The 22602-nt window shown below is 44.2% G+C and overlaps 2 protein-coding genes across 6 annotated transcripts in view; one reads left to right on the forward strand and one right to left on the reverse strand.

Annotated features, from left to right (window-relative positions):
- Positions 1-22602, reverse strand: part of LOC110528020 (voltage-gated potassium channel subunit beta-2) — a 146523-nt gene that overhangs the window by 66684 nt on the left and 57237 nt on the right. The gene's annotated exons all lie outside the window — the stretch shown is intronic.
- LOC110528022 (28S ribosomal protein S16, mitochondrial) lies at positions 18257-21017 on the forward strand. The gene is made up of 3 exons (XM_021609800.2): positions 18257-18389; positions 18982-19248; positions 20161-21017. Exons 1-3 carry the CDS (start codon positions 18377-18379, stop codon positions 20280-20282), a joined length of 402 nt encoding a protein of 133 aa, XP_021465475.2. The 5' UTR covers positions 18257-18376; the 3' UTR covers positions 20283-21017.

A 22602-nucleotide genomic window follows, 5' to 3' on the forward strand; every position in this document is an offset into this window, starting at 1 on the left:
CTTATTAGCTGAATCGAGGTGGGCTGGGAGTGAGAAGAAGGGGATGAGTTTGAGCCCACACGATACAAGCGGCAAAGGGGAAGAAAGTGGCCGCTGCTTTGTGGGATTTCTGGGGGGTGTCAAGTTATGCAAGGCCTGGAGAAGCAGATTCTGCTAGACTGGGCCCAGTATATTCTCCACAGAGGGGAAGGAGCCTTTAATAATATATGAGCAAAAACAGAGCAAAAAGGGGGCATCTTCAGAGGAGCAAGTAGAGCGAGAAAGTGGGCTTTACTGCCATGAAGCCATGACAGAGAGATGGTGTGTCGAGGGTTGAGAGGATGAAGGAAAGGGGGAATGAATGAGGCATCATTTATGATGAGAAATTAGACAATAAGAAAGTTGTTTAATCTCATCTGGGATAAATAATATGGCATTCTTCACTTAGTTTAATACCATACATATAAAACACATTGAACAGAAAGAAAATCATGGTAATTTGGACCGATGATAAATTAACTCCCCATTTAGTATTAGTCATGTAGCCTACATGTGCCTTAAGAGAGAAGACTGGAATATAAATAGTAGAGGATGTCATCCAAATTGCACTTCAGAGAAACCAAATGTCAAGCAAAACATTCAAGAAAACACAACTATTATCGTAGTGATGGAGGGGAAAATCTAAACTCAGCAAAAAAAGAAACGTCCTCTCACTGTCAACTGGGTTTATTTTCAGCAAGCTTAACATGTGTAAATATTTGTATGAACAGAACAAAATTCAACAACTGAGACAGAAACTGAACAAGTTCCACAGACATGTGACTAACAGAAATGGAATAATGTGTTCCTGAACAAAGGGGGGGGGGGTTCAAAATCAAAAGTAACAGTCAGTATCTGGTGTGGCCAACAGCTGCATTAAATACTGCAGTGCATCTCCTCCTCATAGACTGCACCAGATATGCCAGTTCTTGCTGTGAAATGTTACCCCACTCTTCCACCAAGGCACCTACAAGTTCCTGGACATTTCTGGGGGGAATGGCCCTAGCCCTCACCCTCCGATCCAACAGGTCTCAGACGTGCTCAATGGGATTGAGATCCGGGCTCTTCGCTGGCCATGGCAGAACACTGACATTCCTGTCTTGCAGGAAATCACACACAGAACGAGCAGTGTGGCTGGTGGCATTGTCATGCTGGAGGGTCATGTCATGATGAGCCTGCAGGAAGCTACCACATGAGGGAGGAGGATGTCTTCTCTGTAATGCACAGTGTTGAGATTGCCTGCAATGACAACAAGCTCAGTCCGACGATGCTGTGACACACCTCCCCAGACCATGACGGACCCTCCACCTCTAAATCGATCCCGCTCCAGAGTACAGGCCTCGGTGTAACGCTCATTCCTTCGACGATAAACGCGAATCCGAACATCACCCCTGGTAAGACAAAACCGCGACTAGTCAGTGAAGAGCACTTTTTACCAGTCCTGTCTGGTCCAGCGACGGTGGGTTTGCACCCATAGGCGACGTTGTTGCCAGTGATGTCTGGTGAGGACCTGCCTTACAACAGGCCTACAAGCCCTCAGTCCAGCCTCTCTCAGCCTATTGCGGACAGTCTGAGCACTGATGGAGGGATTGTGTGTTCCTGGTGTAACTCGGGCAGATGTTGTTGCCATCCTGTACCTGTCCCACAGGTGTGATGTGCGTCTCACAGTACGGACATTGCAATTTTTTGCCCTAGCCACATCTGCAGTCCTCATGCTTCTTTGCAGCATGCCTAAGGCGCGTTCACGCAGATGAGCAGGGACCCTGCATCTTTCTTTGGTGTTTTTCCAGAGTCAATAGAAAGGCCTCATTAGTGTCCTAAGTTTTCATAACTGTGACCTTAATTGCCTACCGTCTGTAAGCTGTTAGTGTCTTAACGACCGTTCCACAGGTGCATGTTCATTAATTGTGTTACGGTGCGTGAATGAGGACCCAAAAGCGAATTAACTTAAACAGAGCTTCTTTAATTACCAAACATAGGTAGGCTCAGACGGACCGGCAGATTCCGACAGGACAAGACAAGGTTACAGCAAACATGACGACAGTCTGGTTCAGGCATGAAACACAACAAACAAGAATCCGACAAGGACAGGAACAAAAACAGAGAGAGATATAGGGACCTAATCAGAGGGAAAAAGGGAACAGGTGGGAAACGGGGTGACGAGGTGGTTAGGAGGAGACAAGGCACAGCTGGTGGAAATTGGGGGAGAAAAGGTAACCTAACAACGACCAGCAGAGGGAGACAGGGTGAAGGGAAAGGACAGAGACAAGACACAACATGACAGTACATGACAGTACCCCCCCACTCACCGAGCGCCTCCTGGCGCACTCGAGGAGGAAACCTGGCGGCAACGGAGGAAATCCTCGATCAGCGCACGGTCCAGCACGTCCCGAGAGGGAACCCAACTCCTCTCCTCAGGACCGTACCCCTCCCAATCTACGAGGTACTGGTGACCACGGCCCCGAGGACGCATGTCCAAAATTCTACGGACCCTGTAGATGGGTGCGCCCTCGACAAGGATGGGGGGGGGGGGGGAAGACGAGCGGGGGCGCGAAGGACGGGCTTGATGCAGGAGACATGGAAGACCGGGTGGACGCGACGAAGGTATCGCGGAAGAAGAAGTCGAACTGCGACAGGATTAATGACCCGAGAAATACGGAACGGACCAATGAACCGCGGGGTCAACTTGCGAGAAGCCGTCTTAAGGGGAAGGTTCTGAGTGGAGAGCCAAACTCTCTGACCGCGACAATATCTAGGACTCTTAGTTCTACGCTTATTAGCAGCCCTCACAGTCTGCGTCCTATAACGGCAAAGTGCAGACCTGACCCTCTTCCAGGTGCGCTCGCAACGTTGGACAAAAGCCTGAGCGGAGGGGACGCTGGACTCGGCGAACTGAGATGAGAACAGCGGAGGCTGGTACCCGAGGCTACTCTGAAAAGGAGATAGCCCGGTCGCAGACGAAGGAAGCGAGTTGTGGGCGTATTCTGCCCAGGGGAGCTGTTCTGACCAAGACGCAGGGTTGCGAAAAGAAAGACTGCGTAAGATGCGACCAATAGTCTGATTGGCCCGTTCTGCTTGACCGTTAGACTGGGGGTGAAAGCCGGAAGAGAGACTGACGGAAGCCCCAATCAAACGGCAAAACTCCCTCCAAAATTGAGACGTGAATTGCGGACCTCTGTCCGAAACGACGTCTGACGGAAGGCCATGAATTCTGAAAACATTCTCGATGATGATTTGTGCCGTCTCTTTAGCAGAAGGAAGCTTAGCAAGGGGAATGAAATGAGCCGCCTTAGAGAACCTATCGACAACCGTAAGAATAACAGTCTTCCCCGCTGACGAAGGCAGTCCGGTGACAAAATCTAAGGCGATGTGAGACCACGGTCGAGAGGGAATAGGAAGCGGCCTGAGACGGCCGGCAGGAGGAGAGTTACCGGACTTAGTCTGCGCGCAGACCGAACAAGCAGCCACGAAACGACGCGTGTCATGCTCCCGGGTGGGCCACCAAAAACGCTGGCGAATGGAAGCAAGCGTACCCCGAACGCCAGGGTGGCCGGCTAACTTGGCAGAGTGAGCCCACTGAAGAACGGCCAGACGAGTAGGAACGGGAACGAAAAGAAGGTTCCTAGGACAAGCGCGCGGCGACGGAGTGTGAGTGAGCGCTTGTTTTACCTGCCTCTCAATTCCCCAGACAGTCAACCCGACAACACGCCCCTCAGGGAGAATCCCCTCGGGGTCAGTGGAGGCTACTGAAGAACTGAAGAGACGAGACAAAGCATCAGGCTTGGTGTTCTTAGAGCCCGGACGATAAGAAATCACGAACTCGAAACGAGCGAAAAACAGCGCCCAACGCGCCTGACGCGCATTAAGTCGTTTGGCAGAACGGATGTACTCAAGGTTCCTATGGTCAGTCCAAACGACAAAAGGAACGGTCGCCCCCTCCAACCACTGTCGCCATTCGCCTAGGGCTAACCGGATGGCGAGCAGTTCGCGGTTACCCACATCATAGTTACGTTCCGACGGCGACAGGCGATGAGAAAAATACGCGCATGGGTGGACCTTGTCGTCAGAGAGGGAGCGCTGAGAAAGGATGGCTCCCACGCCCACCTCTGACGTGTCAACCTCGACAACGAACTGTCTAGAGACGTCAGGTGTAACAAGGATAGGAGCGGATGTAAAACGATTCTTGAGGAGATCAAATGCTCCCTGGGCGGAAACGGACCACTCAAAGCACGTCTTGACAGAAGTAAGGGCTGTGAGAGGAGCTGCCACCTGACCGAAATTACGGATGAAACGACGATAGAAGTTCGCGAAGCCGAGAAAGCGCTGCAGCTCGACGCGTGACTTAGGGACGGGCCAATCAATGACAGCTTGGACTTTAGCGGGATCCATCTTAATGCCTTCAGCGGAAATAACAGAACCGAGAAATGTGACGGAGGAGGCATGAAAAGTGCACTTCTCAGCCTTCACAAAAAGACAATTCTCTAAAAGGCGCTGGAGGACACGTCGAACGTGCTGAACATGAATCTGGAGTGACGGTGAAAAAATCAGGATATCGTCAAGGTAAACGAAAACAAAGATGTTCAGCATGTCTCTCAGGACATCATTGACTAATGCCTGAAAGACAGCTGGAGCGTTAGCGAGGCCGAAAGGAAGAACCCGGTATTCAAAGTGCCCTAACGGAGTGTTAAACGCCGTCTTCCACTCGTCCCCCTCCCTGATGCGCACGAGATGGTAAGCGTTACGAAGGTCCAACTTAGTGAAAAACCTGGCTCCCTGCAGGATCTCGAAGGCTGAAGACATAAGAGGAAGCGGATAACGATTCTTCACTGTTATGTCATTCAGCCCTCGATAATCTATGCAGGGACGCAGAGACCCGTCCTTCTTCTTGACAAAAAAAAACCCCGCTCCGGCGGGAGAGGAGGAGGGGACTATGGTACCGGCGTCAAGAGCTACAGACAAATAATCTTCGAGAGCCTTACGTTCGGGAGCCGACAGAGAGTATAGTCTACCCCGGGGGGGGGTGGTTCCCGGAAGGAGATCAATACTACAATCATACGACCGGTGTGGAGGAAGAGAGGTGGCCCTGGACCGACTGAACACCGTGCGCAGATCGTGATATTCCTCCGGCACCCCTGTCAAATCACCAGGCTCCTCCTGTGAAGAAGAGACAGAGGAAACAGGAGGGATAGCAGACATTAAACATTTCACATGACAAGAGACGTTCCAGGAGAGGATAGAATTACTAGACCAATTAATGGAAGGATTATGACAAACTAGCCAGGGATGGCCCAAAACAACAGGTGTAAAAGGTGAACGAAAAATTAAAAAAGAAATGGTTTCACTATGATTACCAGAAACAGTGAGGGTTAAAGGTAGCGTCTCACGCTGAATCCTGGGGAGAGGACTACCATCCAGGGCGAACAAGGCCGTGGGCTCCTTTAACTGTCTGAGAGGAATGTCATGTTCCCGAGCCCAGGTCTCGTCCATAAAACAGCCCTCCGCCCCAGAGTCTATTAAGGCACTGCAGGAAGCTGACGAACCGGTCCAGCGTAGATGGACCGACAAGGTAGTGCAGGATCTTGAAGGAGAGACAGGAGTAGTAGCGCTCACCAGTAGCCCTCCGCTTACTGACGAGCTCTGGCCTTTTACTGGACATGAAGTGACAAAATGACCAGCGGAACCGCAATAGAGACAGAGGCGGTTGGTGATTCTCCGTTCCCTCTCCTTAGTCGAGATGCGGATACCTCCCAGCTGCATGGGCTCAGCACCCGAGCCGGCAGAGGAAGATGGTAGTGATGCGGAGAGGGGGGCGACGGAGAGCGCAAGCTCCTTTCCACGAGCTCGGTGACGAAGATCAACCCGTCGCTCAATGCGAATAGCGAGTTCAATCAAGGAATCCACGCTGGAAGGAACCTCCCGGGAGAGAATCTCATCCTTTACCTCTGCGCGGAGACCCTCCAGAAGACGAGCGAGCAAGGCCGGCTCGTTCCAGCCACTGGAGACAGCAAGAGTGCGAAACTCAATAGAGTAGTCTGTTATGGATCGATTGCCTTGACATAGGGAAGACAGGGCCCTGGAAGCCTCCTCCCCAAAAACAGATCGATCAAAAACCCGTATCATCTCGTCCTTAAAGTCCTGATACTGGTTAGTACACTCAGCCCTTGCCTCCCAGATTGCCGTGCCCCACTCACGAGCCCGTCCAATAAGGAGAGATATGACGTAGGCGACACGAGCAGTGCTCCTGGAGTAAGTGTTGGGCTGGAGAGAAAACACAATATCACACTGGGTGAGGAACGAGCGGCATTCAGTGGGCTCCCCAGAGTAACACGGCGGGTTATTGATTCTGGGCTCCGGAGATTCGAAAGCCCTGGAAGTGGCCGGTGGATCGAGGCGGAGATGGTGAACCTGTTCTGTGAGGTTGGAGACTTGGGTGGCCAGGGTCTCAACGGCATGTCGAGCAGCAGACACTTCCTGCTCGTGTCTGCCTAGCATCGCTCCCTGGATCCCGACGGCTGAGTGGAGAGGATCCGAAGTCGCTGGGTCCATTCTTGGTCGGATTCTTCTGTTACGGTGCGTGAATGAGGACCCAAAAGCGAATTAACTTAAACAGAGCTTCTTTAATTACCAAACATAGGTAGGCTCAGACGGACCGGCAGGTTCCGACAGGACAAGACAAGGTTACAGCAAACATGACGACAGTCTGGTTCAGGCATGAAACACAACAAACAAGAATCCGACAAGGACAGGAACAAAAACAGAGAGAGATATAGGGACCTAATCAGAGGGAAAAAGGGAACAGGTGGGAAACGGGGTGACGAGGTGGTTAGGAGGAGACAAGGCACAGCTGGTGGAAATTGGGGGAGAAAAGGTAACCTAACAACGACCAGCAGAGGGAGACAGGGTGAAGGGAAAGGACAGAGACAAGACACAACATGACAGTACATGACAAATTGTTTATGGTTCATTGAGCAAGCAGTGTTTAAACCCTTTACAATGAAGATCTGTGAAGTTATTTGGATTTCTTTGAATTATCTTTGGAAGACAGGGTCCTGAAAAAGGGAAGTTTCTTTTTTTGCTGAGTTTATAGAATTAAAGTGCATTCAGAAAGTATTCAGAACCCTTTCCTTTTCCAAATGTTCTTATGTTACAGCCTTAAAATGGATTAAATACATGTTTTTCCTCATCAATCTACACACACACTACCCCATAATGACAAAACAAAAACAGGTTTTTAGACATTTTTGCATTTGTATTAAAAATAAACGTAAGTGTTCAGACCCTTTGATATGAGACTTTGATATGAGGTGCATCCTGTTTCCATTGATTATCCTTGAGATGTTTCTACAACTTCATTGGAGTCCACCTGTGGTACATTCAATTGATTGAACATGATTTGGAAAGGCACACATAAGGTCCCACAGTTGACAAAGTTGACACAGTTGACACAGTTGCGTGTCAAAGCAAAAACCAAGCCATGAGGTCGAAGGAATTCGAGACAGGATTGTGTCGATGCACAGATCTGGGGTAGGGTACCAAAACATATCTGTAGCATTGAAGGTCCCCAAGAACACAGAGGCCTCCATCATTCTGAAATGGAAGAAGTTTGGAACCACCAAGACTCTTCATAGAGCTGGCAGCCCCGCCAAACTGAGCAATCGGTGGAGAAGGGCCTTGGTCATGGAGGTGACCAAGAACCTGATGGTCACTTTTACAGAGCTCCATAGTTCCTCTGTGGAGATGGGATAACATTCCAGAAGGACAACCATCTCTGCACCAATCAGGCCTGTTTGGTAGAGCGACCAGATGGAAGCTACTCCTCAGTAAAAGGCACATGACAGCCCGCTTGGAGTTTGGCAAAAGGCACCTAAAGGACTCTCAGACCATGACAAACAAGATTCACTGGTCTGATGAAATCGAGATTGTCTTTAGCCTGAATGCCAAGCGTCACGTCCGGAGGAAACCTGGCACCATCCCTACGGTGAAGCATGGTGGTGGCAGTGTCATGCTGTGGGGATGTTTTTCAGTGGCAAGGACTGGGAGACTAGTCAGGATCAAGGGAAAGATGAATGGAACAAAGGACAGAGATCCTTGATGAAAATCCGCTCCAGACCACTCAGGACCTCAGACTGGGGCACAAGTTCACCTTCCAACAGGACAAAAACCCTAAGCACACAGTCAAGACAATGCAGGAGTGGCTTCGGGACAAGTCTCAATGTCTTTGAGTGGCCCAGCCAGGGCCCGGACTTGAACCCAATCAAACATCTCTGGAGAGACCTAAAAATAGCTGTGCAGCGACTCTCCCCATCTAACCTGAAAGAGCTTGAGAGCACCTGCAGAGAAGAATGGTAGAAACTCCCCAAATACAGGTGTGCCAAGCTTATAGCGTCATACTCAAGAAGACTCTAGGCTGTAATCGCTGCCAAAGGTGCTTCAGCAAAGTACTGAGTAAAGGGTCTGAAAACTTATGCAAATGTGATATTAAAGTTATTAAAAAAATAATTATAAACAATTTAAAAACCTGTTTTTGCTTCGTTATTATTTAATCCATTTTAGAATAAGGCTGTAACGTAACAAAATGTGGAAAACATCAAGGGGTCTGACTACTTTCCGAATGCACTGTACATATCGAGATATTATTTTTGACAATATATCGCAATTTTATTTTTGACAATATCGTAATAATATTTTTGCGCTCGACAGCTGTAACTGCACCAAAACTCCAGTTATTTTTCCTTCACATCTTGTTCTCCATTTCTTTTTAAATAGTGAGTCAATTTGTTTTACGGCACTTTTATATTCATGACTGATCAAAACACACTTTTCTCATGGGTCTCTCTTGTCCCTCTGCAGCAGACATTTGGTGAGCAATATGTTTGGAACATTGAATCACAATAAAGTTGCAGTATCAAATCGCAATAAATATAGAATCGTGAGAATTGCAATGCATATCGTATCGGCACCGAAATATCGTATGAGGTCCCTGGCAATTCCGAGCCATATTAATATGTAGCTTACATTGTACAAGGACATCTAGTGAAAATTGGGGTGAGCTGGGAATCTTAGAGGCTGGGGAGAGCAAAGTGGAGCTACTTCCCCCTGTCACTCCAATGTACCCATATTAATGTAATGTCCCTGCAGCAAACACACACATCCTCCTCTTCCACCCACTTCATAAGAGAACATAGGCGACAATAGCGTGACCATCCCTGAAAATATATACAGTACTCGAACAGAGATGTTAACACACACACACACACACACGTTAAGTGTGTGTTTAGTACCATACAAAGTGTTAGCGGAAAGAGTGATAGGAGTATTTCACGCTGATAGTAGGTGAAGTGACAGGGCTCTCTGCCCACGCTCCACTCCTGACTGGCATGCGCTCTGACACGATGTCTGCCTGTGCCAACCTGAGATGGTGTAGCAAAGTAATAAGAGGTCACAGCAGAGACTACTTCCCATCAGACACCAATTATGTTCAGCTCCAGTGAAGAAAACATAGTAGCACTACTGCTGCCAGCTAACAGAAACATCTGTGTAGCACTACTGCTGCCAGCTAACAGAAACATCTGTGTAGCACTACTGCTGCCAGCTAACAGAAACATCTGTGTAGCACTACTGCTGCCAGCTAACAGAAACATCTGTGTAGCACTACTGCTGCCAGCTAACTGAAACATCTGTGTAGCACTACTGCTGCCAGCTAGAGGAACATACTGACACTGAGGACCATCTGGACATGCAGTAAAGCTATTTAAATGGTTATCTACTATAAAAGTAAAACAGTCTTCTAACCCCTGTAAGCAGTCAGTAAACCATCCTCACAGATGCCTACTTAAGATCCATTAGCGCTGAAATTAGATGACCGCTGGGAACTGTAGAGCATGGATCGGCAACAGGCGGACATAACATTTATCTACTAACCCTAGCTCTAACGTTAAGCCTTATCCTAACCCTAACCTTTATTCTAAACCTAACTCGAACTGTAATCTTAGCAAACAGTTTATCTACAGAGAGTTTGTTGATAATATGACCATTTGTAGAGTATCTACAGAGGGAAAATCCGGACAATCAAAATAATGTATGACCTATTTTAGTTTTTGTGGGAAAAATGCTCAAATCACCAGGCATTCGTCTAAAAATGAGTTTAATTTAGGAAAACTGTTCCCAAGTATTCCCACGAATTGTGTCTCAATTTAACCTAGGTATGAAATACAATCTCTTTTTGTGCTTAGTTGTGGTCAATTTGCAGTGTAAAAATTATTGTAATTAAGTTCCGGGCCCCCAACCATCCGCTCTGAGGAAAATCGTCCCGTGGCTGAATCTAGTTTCCTACCCCTGCTGTAGAGGGTGCAGCATGGAGTACAGTAGTAGACCCAATCTGAGGTGGAACATCTGCACCACCTAATGGCTAACAACAGCCATTACATAAAATACAAAAAGTATTCATCAACATGGTAGGCCTATATACTACAGTATCTATAAATGCATCTGCCTTTTGTCCCCCCAAGAAAGAGAATCATTAAGAGATCAATATCACGATAGCCTGATCTCCTACTCCAACATGTCTATAGCAACTACGTTCATTAGGTGGCGACAGACTTTAATTTGAGAATCCACCTTTTACAAATACTTAATGTCCAGTGCATACATAACAAATCATTTCTGGGTAACAATTAAGTACCTTACTGTAATAGCGTTCCATTAAAATGGTCAAAAAGAAACAAAAATAGCTTTTTAACAAAAAAACTATTTCTCAAGCAAGAATTGTTGGGACTGTCTGGGAGTGGGGGCTTAATGGGAGGGATATGTTATCTGAAAACTAGCTGGTATTAGCAGAGGTTCAGGAGGTCTTTTTTATTGGTTGATTAACTTATTCAACCTGATGTTAACAACCTAGCCAAAACCTCCACCATGGCTAAACCTGTTGATTTACAAGGTGCTGTATAAATTGTATTTTCAACCAGCAACTAACAATCAGAAAAAAACACTGATCTAATTGTTTCACTCTTTTACAGTGATAGTTTCATCAGCTGTTGTATCATATCATACAACACTCTAGATCACCTTAACTCCACACAAAGAGATGCATACAAAGCTCTCCTTCCCCCTCCAAAAATAAATAAACTCCATTTAGCAAATGCGACCATTACTCTATCCTCCTGATACCTGCTTACAAGCAAAAACTCAAACAGGAAGTAGCAGTGACACACAATATAAAAGTGGATACTAAGCTACAGGACTGCTTTGCTAGCACAGACTGGAATATATTCCAGAATTCATCTGATGGCATTTTTTTTAATATTAATTGTTTTAAATTTCACCTTTATTTAACCAGGTAGGCTAGTTGAGAACAAGTTCTCATTCGCAACTGCGACCTGGCCAAGATAAAGCATAGCAGTTTGACACATACAACAACAGAGTTACACGTAGAATAAACAAAACATACAGTCAATAATACAGTAGAAAAAAAATTAAGAAAAAAGTCTATATTCAATGAGTGCATATGAGGTAAGATAAGGGAGTTAAGGCAACAAATAGGCCATGGAGGCGATGTAATTACAATATAGCAATTAAACACTGGAATGATAGATGTGCAGAAGATGAATGTGCAAGTAGAGATACTGGGGTGCAAAGGAGCAAGATAAATAAATAAATACAGTATTGGGATGAAGTAGTTGGATGGCCTGTTTACAGATGGGCCATGTACAGGTGCAGTGATCTGCTCTGACAGCTGGTGCTTAAAGCTAGTGAGGGAGATATGAGTCTCTAGCTTCAGTGATTTTTCGTTCCAGTCATTGGCAGCAGAGAACTGGAAGGAAAGGCGGCCAAAAGAGGAATTGGCTTTGTGGGTGACCAGTGAGATATACCTGCTGGAGCGCGTGCTACGAGTGGGTGCCGCTATGGTGACCGGTGAGCTGAGATAAGGCGGGGCTTTACCTAGCAGAGACTTGTAGATGACCTGGAGCCAGTGGGTTTGGCAATGAGAATGAAGCGAGGGCCAGCGAGAGCGTAAAGGTCGCAGTGGTGGGTAGTATATGGGGCTTTGGTGACAAATCGGATGGCACTGTGATAGACTGCATCCAATTTGTTGAGTAGAGTGTTGGAGGCTATTTTATAAATTACATCGCCGAAGTCGAGGATCGGTAGGATGGTCAGTTTTATGAGGGTATGTTTGGCAGCATGAGTGAGAGGTGCTTTCTTGCGAAATAGGAAGCCGAATCTAGATTTAATTTTGGATTGGAGATGCTTAATGTGAGTTTGGAAGGAGAGTTTACAGTCAAACCAGACACCTAGGTATTTGTAGTTATCCACATATTCTAAGTTGGAGCCGTCCAGAGTAGTGATGCTGGACGGGCGGGCAGGTGCGGGCAGTGATCGGTTGAAGAGCATGCATTTAGTTTTACTTGCATTTAAGAGCGGTTGGAGGCCACGGAAGGAGAGTTGTATAGCATTGAAGCTCGTCTTGAGGTTAGTTAACAAAGTGTCTAAAGAAGGGCCAGAAGTATACAGAATGGTGTCGTCTGCGTACTGAGGAGTTTACCACATCAGTCACCGGCTTCATTAATAAGATAATTAATGACGTCGTCTCCACAGTGACCGTACACACAGTTGAAGTTGGAAGTTTACATATACCTTAGCCAAATACATTAAAACTCAGCTTTTCACAATTCATGACATTTAATCCGAGTAAAAATGCTCTGTCTTAGGTCAGTGAGGATCACCACTTTATTTTAAGAATGTGAAATGTCAGAATAATAGTAGAGAATTATTAATTTACGCTTTTATTTCTTTCATCCCAGTCCCAGTGGGTCAGAAGTTTACATCAAATCAAATGTATTTACAGTGCCTTGCGAAAGTATTCGGCCCCCTTGAACTTTGCGACCTTTTGCCACATTTCAGGCTTCAAACATAAAGATATAAAACTGTATTTTTTTGTGAAGAATCAACAACAAGTGGGACACAATCATGAAGTGGAACGACATTTATTGGATATTTCAAACTTTTTTAACAAATCAAAAACTGAAAAATTGGGCGTGCAAAATTATTCAGCCCCTTTACTTTCAGTGCAGCAAACTCTCTCCAGAAGTTCAGTGAGGATCTCTGAATGATCCAATATTGACCTAAATGACTATTGATGATAAATACAATCCACCTGTGTGTAATCAAGTCTCCGTATAAATGCACCTGCACTGTGATAGTCTCAGAGGTCCGTTAAAACGCGCAGAGAGCATCATGAAGAACAAGGAACACACCAGGCAGGTCCAAGATACTGTTGTGAAGAAGGTTAAAGCCGGATTTGGATACAAAGAGATTTCCCAAGCTTTAAACATCCCAAGGAGCACTGTGCAAGCGATAATATTGAAATGGAAGGAGTATCAGACCACTGCAAATCTACCAAGACCTGGCCGTCCCTCTAAACTTTCAGCTCATACAAGGAGAAGACTGATCAGAGATGCAGCCAAGAGGCCCATGATCACTCTGGATGAACTGCAGAGATCTACAGCTGAGGTGGGAGACTGTCCATAGGACAACAATCAGTCGTATATTGCACAAATCTGGCCTTTATGGAAGAGTGGCAAGAAGAAAGCCATTTCTTAAAGATATCCATAAAAAGTGTTGTTTAAAGTTTGCCACAAGCCACCTGGGAGACACACCAAACATGTGGAAGAAGGTGCTCTGGTCAGATGAAACCAAAATTGAACTTTTTGGCAACAATGCAAAACGTTATGTTTGGCGTAAAAGCAACACAGCTGAACACACCATCCCCACTGTCAAACATGGTGGTGGCAGCATCATGGTTTGGGCCTGCTTTTCTTCAGCAGGGACAGGGAAGATGGTTAAAATTGATGGGAAGATGGATGGAGCCAAATACAGGACCATTCTGGAAGAAAACCTGATGGAGTCTGCAAAAGACCTGAGACTGGGACGGAGATTTGTCTTCCAACAAGACAATGATCCAAAACATAAAGCAAAATCTACAATGGAATGGTTCAAAAATAAACATATCCAGGTGTTAGAATGGCCAAGTCAAAGTCCAGACCTGAATCCAATCAAGAATCTGTGGAAAGAACTGAAAACTGCTGTTCACAAATGCTCTCCATCCAACCTCACTGAGCTCGAGCTGTTTTGCAAGGAGGAATGGGAAAAAATTTCAGTCTCTCGATGTGCAAAACTGATAGAGACATACCCCAAGCGACTTACAGCTGTAATCGCAGCAAAAGGTGGCGCTACAAAGTATTAACTTAAGGGGGCTGAATAATTTTGCACGCCCAATTTTTCAGTTTTTGATTTGTTAAAAAAGTTTGAAATATCCAATAAATGTCGTTCCACTTCATGATTGTGTCCCACTTGTTGTTGATTCTTCACAAAAAAATACAGTTTTATATCTTTATGTTTGAAGCCTGAAATGTGGCAAAAGGTCGCAAAGTTCAAGGGGGCCAAATACTTTCGCAAGGCACTGTATATAGCCCTTCTTACATCAGCTGATATCTGAAAGTGCTGTACAGAAACCCAGCCTAAAAACCCAAAACAGCAAGCAAAGCACAAGTAGAAGCACACTTAATTAGTATTTGGTAGCATTGCCTTTAAATTGCTTAACTTGGATCAAACTTTTTGGGTAGCCTTCCACAAGCTATTCACAATAAGTTAGGTGAATGTTGGCCCATTCCTCCTGACAGAGCTAGTGTAACTGAGTCAGGTTTGTAGGCCTCCTTGCTCACACACGCTGTTTCAGTTCTGCCCACAAATGTTCTACAGGATTGAGGTCAGGGCTTTGTGATGTCCACAGCTTTGGAAGTATGCTTGGGGTCATTGTCCATTTGGAAGACCCATTTGCGACCAAGCTTTAACTTCCTGACTGATGACTTGAGATGTTACTTCAATATATCCATATAATAATCGGGATGCCATCTATATTGTGAAGTGCACCAGTACCTCCTGCAGCAAAGCACCCCCACAACATGATGCTGCCACCCCTGTGCTTCACGGTTAGGGTGGTGTCCTTCGGCTTGCAAGCCTCCCCCTTTTTCATCCAAACATACCGATGGTTAATATGGTCAAGCTTTTTTATGGCGGTTTTGGAGCATTTGCTTCTTCCTTGCTGAGCGGCCTTTCAGGTTATGTCGATATGGGACTCATTTTACTGTGGAGATACTTTTGTACCGGTTTCCTCCAGCATATTCACAAGGTCCTTTGCTGTTGTTCTGGGATTGATTCGCATTTTTCACACCAAAGTACGTTCATCTCTAGGAGACAGAAAGCGTCTCCTTCCTGAGCGGTATGACGGCTGCATGGTTGCATGGTGTTTATACTTGCGTAATAGTGTTTGTACAGATGAACGTGGTACCTTCAGGCGTTTGGAAATTTCTCCCAAGGATGAATCAGACTTGTGGAGTACAATTTTTTTTCTGTGAGGTCTTGGCTGATTTCTTTTGATTTTCCTATGATGTCAAGCAAAGAGGCACTGAGTTTGAAGGGAGGCCTTGAAATACATCCACAAGTACACCATCAATTCACTCAAATTATGTCAATTATGTCAAAGCCATGACATCATTTTCTGGAATTTACCAAGTTGTTTAAAAGGCACAGTCAACTTAGTGTATGTAAACTTCTGACCAATTGGAATTGTGATACAATGAATTGTAAGTAAAATAATCTGTCTAAACATTGTTTGGAAAAATTACTTGTGTCATGCACAAAATAGATGTCCTAACCAACATGCCAAAACTATAGTTTGTTAACAATACATTTGTGGAGTGGTTTAAAAACGAGTTTTAATGACTCCAACCTAAGTGTATGTAACCTTCCGACTTCAACTGTACATATCCCAACCAGAAGCCATGGATTACAGGCAACATCCGCATTAAACTAAAGGCTAGAGCTGTCACTTTCAAGGAGCGGGATACTAATCCGGACGCTTATAAGAAATCCTGCTATGCCCTCTGACGATCCATCAAACAGGCAAAGCATTAATACAGGACTAAGTTCAAATCGTACTACACCATCTCGGATGCCCGTCGGATGTTTCAGGGCTTGCAAACCATCACAGATTACAAAGGGAAACCTATCCACGAGCTCCCCAGTGACGCAAGCCTACCAGATGAGTTAAATGTCTTCTATGCTCGCTTCTAGGCAAGGAACACCGAACCATACATGAGAGCATCAGCTGTTCCGGATATTCTGTGTGATCACACTCTCCGTAGCCGAGTAAAACCATTGAACAGGTTAACTTTCAGACGGATAACCAGGACGCATACTCAGAACATTCAACCTCTCCCTGATCCAGTCTGTAAAACCTACATGTTTCAAGCAGACCACCATTGTCTCTGTGCCCAAGAACGCCAAGGTAACCTGTCTAAATGACTATCTCCACATAGCACTCACACCTGTAGCCATGAAATGCTTTAAAATGCTGGTCATGGCTCACATAAACATCATCATCCCAGACACCGCCCCAAAAGATCCACAGATGACACAATCTCTATTGCACTCCAGAATGCCCTTTCCCACCTGGACAAAAGGAACACCTATGTGAGAATGCTGTTCATTGACTATAGCTCAGAATTCAACACCATAGTGCCCCCAAAGCTCATGTTCCTTGGTGTCCACATCACTAAGGACCTATCATGGTCCAAACACACCAACACAGTAGTGAAGAGGGCATGACAATGCCTCTTCCCACTCAGGAGGCTGAAAATATTTAACGTTTTACAGTTGAACCATTGACAGCATCTTGACAAGCAGCATCACTGCTTGGTATGGCAACTGCTTGGCATCCGACCACAAGGCGCTACAGAGGATAGTGAGTACGGCCCAGTACATCACTGGGGCCTTGCTCCCTGCAATCCAGGACCTCTATACCAGGCGGTGTCATTAGAAGGCCCTAAAAATTGTCAAAGACTCCAGCCATCCAAGTCATACTGTTCTCTCTGATACTGGACAGCAAGCCATACCGGAGCGCCAAGTCTGGAACCAAAAAGCTCCCGAACAGCTTCTACCCCTAAGCCATACGACTGCTGTACAGTTAATCAAGTGGCTACCTGGACTATTTGCATGAATATCCTTTTTTTTCACTGAATCTCTTGCACTGGCTCTAAGCACACTCACTGGACTCTACCCACACACTCACACATACTACACTGACACTCCAACACACGCACACACACTTTCACTCTTCACATATGCTGCTGGCCGACTCACTTTTACCCCTACCTACATGTACATGTTCAACCAGGTCACCAGTGATACAAGTCAGTATTCAACTTCCATCCAAGTCTGAGGATGTCGGGAGATGATGTAGAAACTGGCCACTAGGGGCAACAGTGAGTGGTTTTGCTAGGGTGTTGTGGATGAGGATGGCAGATGGGAGTAGGCATCTGATTCCAAAGGTTGCAAGTTTGAATCCAGCAATAGAAAGTTGTTTTTTAGATTTGTGTTTTAAGCCTATCCCCCCAAAAATTGACATTTGCAACAACTTTGAAATTTCACGTTTGGGAAACATGGATGAATGTCTAATTCAGATGTGAGATTGTGAGAGCTAGATGACATGTTACCTCAATAACCTCAACTACCTTGACTTGGTACTGGTACTTCTTGTATATAGCTTCGTTATTGTGACTTATTTCCTTTTTTATTTTGTAAATGTTTATTTTTTTACTTTGTATTGTTGGGAAAGGGTTCATAAGTAAGCATTTCACGTTAAAGTTGACACCTATTGAATTAAGCACGTGACCAACATTTAATTTAATTTGAAAACAGGCCAAACTGAATTTTGGCTGCACTGGGCCTTTAACAATCAATGTCATCATATCAACCAAGCAAACCTGAAATGGATGAAAAATACAGTTGAAAAAGAGGCCAATTTAGTAGCCCTAATTCCCACAAATTCCCACCACCCTTAAGAAATTCAGACAACCTGTGAGAAGTAACATCTTAGTATGATATTATATCCTTATTGTCAGACTGGGGGAAATGCACATTGAGGCAATCTAGAACTTTTTTAATTAAACACTTGAGACCTGTGACACCCACACTGAAAATACTTTGTTTCTTTTTACAGACTGCTTTGTGTTGTTCTGGCATCCAGTCTGTACTTTCCAACACAGTGCATATGTAAATTAAGAGTCAGCACTGAGGGATACCAAGCTATTCTAGGACATGTAAGCCAATAGCCACTTTAATTCCTTTGAGTGCTATGCTGACCACACGTGTGTGTGTGTGTGTGTGTGTGTGTGTGTGTAAATGGCTGCTCCATTACAAATGTCACATTAAACAATAGAAGTGCTCTTTTCTGTAATGTTGAAAACGTGTTCGATCTCTTACGTATTATTTTGACCTCTTTTGCAGGGTATACCTAAACATGGTCCATCTACGTAAGTATGATCAGGTTGCTATTTAACTAACGCTGTAAACATGGGCTAACTAGCACGTTGGGGTACGCTTATTAGCTACCCGGAAATGTCTGTACCTTTACTGTTGACGAGCCATGAGTATGGTGTATAGCAAGCTAGTAGTTATACCAATGATGTTTCTGATGAGTAATGTTTATTTCATGGACTACACAACAGATAGACAACAGATGGCAACACAATAGCAAGACATTGAGTGTTATTTGTATTATGGGATGGCCACTTGCTAATGAGTTATTGTCCAGACATGAAATACTGTTGGGTGTGTGGTGTTCCCATTTATTGCAGATATTGTTAAAAGAGAGTTCCACCATGTTAGATAACCGTTACCGTGGGTGGTGATCCAGATTCAAGTATTTTGCAGATAGCATAGTGTTATTGGAGTGGTTGTGGTGTGTAAGCGGTAAAAACAGTGTGAATCCCTAATTGCTTACTCTTTGACATAAAAAACTTCCTACTTCAAAGGGTGTTCTTTTTTTCAGCCAATTTAATTGCATATGAATTTCACCATTTAACGAAACAATACAATGCTGATTTTGTTGTATCATCCTTACAGCATCCTTCCTACTGAAGACGTACCATGGAGGACACATTGTCATCAGATTGGCAATGGCTGGCCACAAACAGTCTAACAGACCTTTCTACCGCATTGTGGCAGCTTACAACAAGCGAGCACGAGACAGTAAATACATAGAACAGCTAGGCTCTTATGACCCCCTGCCAAACATCTACAATGAGAAACTTGTCAGCATCAACTATGACAGGATCAAGTACTGGATGGGCTGTGGTGCACATCCAACGAAGCCTGTGGCCAAACTTCTAGGTGTGTTCCCTCTACCCTCACCATGACAACACACACTTTACAAGTTTATTGAAATGACCAGTGTAAGGCCTACTTCATGGAAAAGACACTAAATCACAGGTTCATAAACTAACTATACTGAACAAAAATATAAACGCAACCATTTTTACAATTTTACTGAATTACAGTTTATGTAAGGAAATCAGTCAATTGAAATACATTTGTTAGGCCCAAATCCATGGATTTCACATGACTGGGAAACATGAGGTAATGGCGGCGGATGAATGGCACGATATTTGGCCTCAGGATCTCGTCACGTTATCTCTGTGCATTCAAATTGCCATTGATAAAATGCAATTTTGTTTGTTGTCCATTGCTTATGCCTGCCCATACCATATCCCCACTGCCACCATGGGGCACTCTGTTCACAACAAACCACTCACCCACATGACGCCATACACATGCTCTGGGGTTATGAGGCTGGTTAGATGTACTGCCAAATTCTCTAAAATGACGTTGGAGGCAGCTTATGGCGGAGAAATTAACATTAAATTCTCTGGCAACAGCTCTGGTGGACATTCCTGCAGTCAGAATGCCAAATGCACGCTCCCTCAACTTGAGACATCTGTGGTATTGTGTTGTGTGACAAAACTGCACATTTTAGAGTGACCTTTTCTTGTCCCCAGCACAAGGGACACCTGTGTAATGATGATGATGATGCTGTTAAGCAACATTTAAGAGAAAGAAGCTTTTTGTGCATATGCAACATTTCTGGGAACTTTGATTTTAACTCATGATACATGGGACCAACACCATCACTTTGTTCAGTGTAGTATACTTTTAAATGTAATCAATACTTTCAATTAAGTCTCAATGCTACCTGGGAATCTATGTGGTCTAAGACACTGTCAACCCTCTCATGTCTTCCTGTAGGACTGGCTGGGTTCTTCCCCCTGCATCCCATGACGGTGACAGAAACAGAGCGTCACAGGGCCCTGGCAGAACTAGCAGAGGAAGCAGCTCCACAGGATGGAGTTAAGCAGCAGCAACTATGATAGCTGGAGCATGGGGGACTGTCAAGCATAGCAGGGTGTGGTTACTGTACACAAAGGTCAGCTAGAAATGCCATTCTCCTCCCAAAAGGTTAACTGTTTCCAGTGAAAGTCTTTGTGAACTATGAATATTCATAAGCAGTGCTTAACAGAACAACTTATGAAGGCTTCATATAGCATACATAAAGTCGTCATAAGCACCACATAGTCTTCAGATACACTTAAATTATATGTCATACTCTATAAATGATGTATAAAAGGATGTCATAACCAGGCTGATGAAACTAATGTGGATGTATTTTGCATAGAGGCCCCTGTGGGACAGTCATTTAACCTTTTGAGGTCCCATTTTAAATGAAAGAATAACGTATGTCGTACATAAAGTCTTCATATATAATCTAAGTGTATGTCATACTCTATAAAGGATGTCATAACCAGGCACAATGTAGGGTGAATTGCCAAATGTCACATACCTCATTGTGTATGTTTATGCACCGTTTATAGAGCATGACATACAAATATAGAGGATTTGTGAAGCATTTATGTCGTGCATATGAAACATTTATGTATGCTATATAAGTTGTACTGTATTTAAAATGTGACCCTGTTGGATGGTGGACGCAATATTTAAGTCCGTCAAACATAGGAGAGTAATGACATACAGTGCCTTAAAGTATTCATACCCCTGGACTTACTCAACATTTTGTGTTAGTCTGAATAAAAAATGGATTAAATAAATGTATTCCTCACCTATCTACACACAATACTAGCGGTCGACCGATTAATCAGAATGGCCGATTAATTAGGGCCGATTTCAAGTTTTCATAACAATCGGAAATCGGTATTTTTGGACACTGATTTGGCCAATTGTTTTATTATAAATGTATTTATTTTTTAACACCTTTATTTAACTAGGCAAGTCAGTTAAGAACACATTCTTATTTTCAATGACGGCCTAGAAACAGTGGGTTAACTGCCTTGTTCAGGGGCAGAACGACAGATTTTTACCTTGTCAGCTCGGGGATTCAATCTTGCAACCTTACAGTTAACTAGTCCAACTCTCTAACCACCTGCCTCTCATTGCACTCCACGAGGAGCCTACCTGTTACGCGAATGCAGTAAGAAGCCAAGGTAAGTTGCTAGCTAGCATTAAACTTATCTTATAAAAAACAATCAATCAATCATAATCACTAGTTAACTACACATGGTTGATGATATTACTAGTTTATCTAGCGTGTCCTGCGTTGCATATAATCGCTGCGGTGCGTATTCGCGGAAAAAGGACTGTCATTGCTCCAACGTGTACCTAAACATAAACATCAATGCCTTTCTTAAAATCAATACACAGAAGTATGTATTTTTAAACCTGTATATTTAGCTAAGAGAAATCCAGGTTAGCAGGCAATATTAACCAGATTAAATTGTGTCACTTCTCTTGCGTTCATTGCACGCAGAGTCAGGGAATATGCGATAATAATAAACAAATTTTGTTTTCGAAATTATAATTTCCGGATTCGACCATATTAATGACCAAAGGCTCATATTTCTGTGTGTTATTATGTTATAATTAAGTCTATGATTTGATATTTGATAGAGCAGTCTGACTGAGTGGTGGTAGGCAGCAGCAGGCTCGTAAGTATTCATTCAAACAGCACTTTAGTGCGTTTTGCCAGCAGCTTTTCGCTGTGCTTCAAGCATTGCGCTGTTTATGACTTCAAGCCTATCAACTCCCGAGATTAGGCTGGTGTAACCGATGTGAAATGGCTAGCTAGTTAGCGGGGTGCCCACTAATAGCGTTTCAAACGTCACTCGCTATGAGACTTGGGAGTAGTTGTTCCAGTTGCTCTGCATGGGTAACGCTGCTTCGAGGGTGGCTGTTGTCGATGTGTTCCTCTGGCTATACTAAAGTGCCTATAAGAACAACCAATAGTCAAAGGTATATGGAATACAAATGGTATAGAGAGAAATAATCATATGAACACTATATTAACGACAACCTAAAACCTCTTACCCTGGAATATTGAAGTCTCATGTTAAAAGGAACCACCAGCTTTCATATGTTCTCATGTTCTGAGCTATGAACTTAAACGTTAGCTTTTTTTACATGGCACATATTGCACTTTTACTTTCTTCTCCAACACTTAGTTTTTGCATTATTTAAACCAAATTGAACATGTTTCATTATTTATTTGAGCCTAAATGGATTTTTATTGATGTATTATATTAAGTTAAAATAGGTGTTCATTCAGTATTGTTGTAATTGTCATTATTACAAATAAACAAATAAAAAATGTAAAAATAAATAAATAAATAAATACAAATA

This window comes from Oncorhynchus mykiss, chromosome 7 (assembly GCF_013265735.2).
Source record: "Oncorhynchus mykiss isolate Arlee chromosome 7, USDA_OmykA_1.1, whole genome shotgun sequence".
Classification (NCBI taxonomy): domain Eukaryota; kingdom Metazoa; phylum Chordata; class Actinopteri; order Salmoniformes; family Salmonidae; genus Oncorhynchus; species Oncorhynchus mykiss.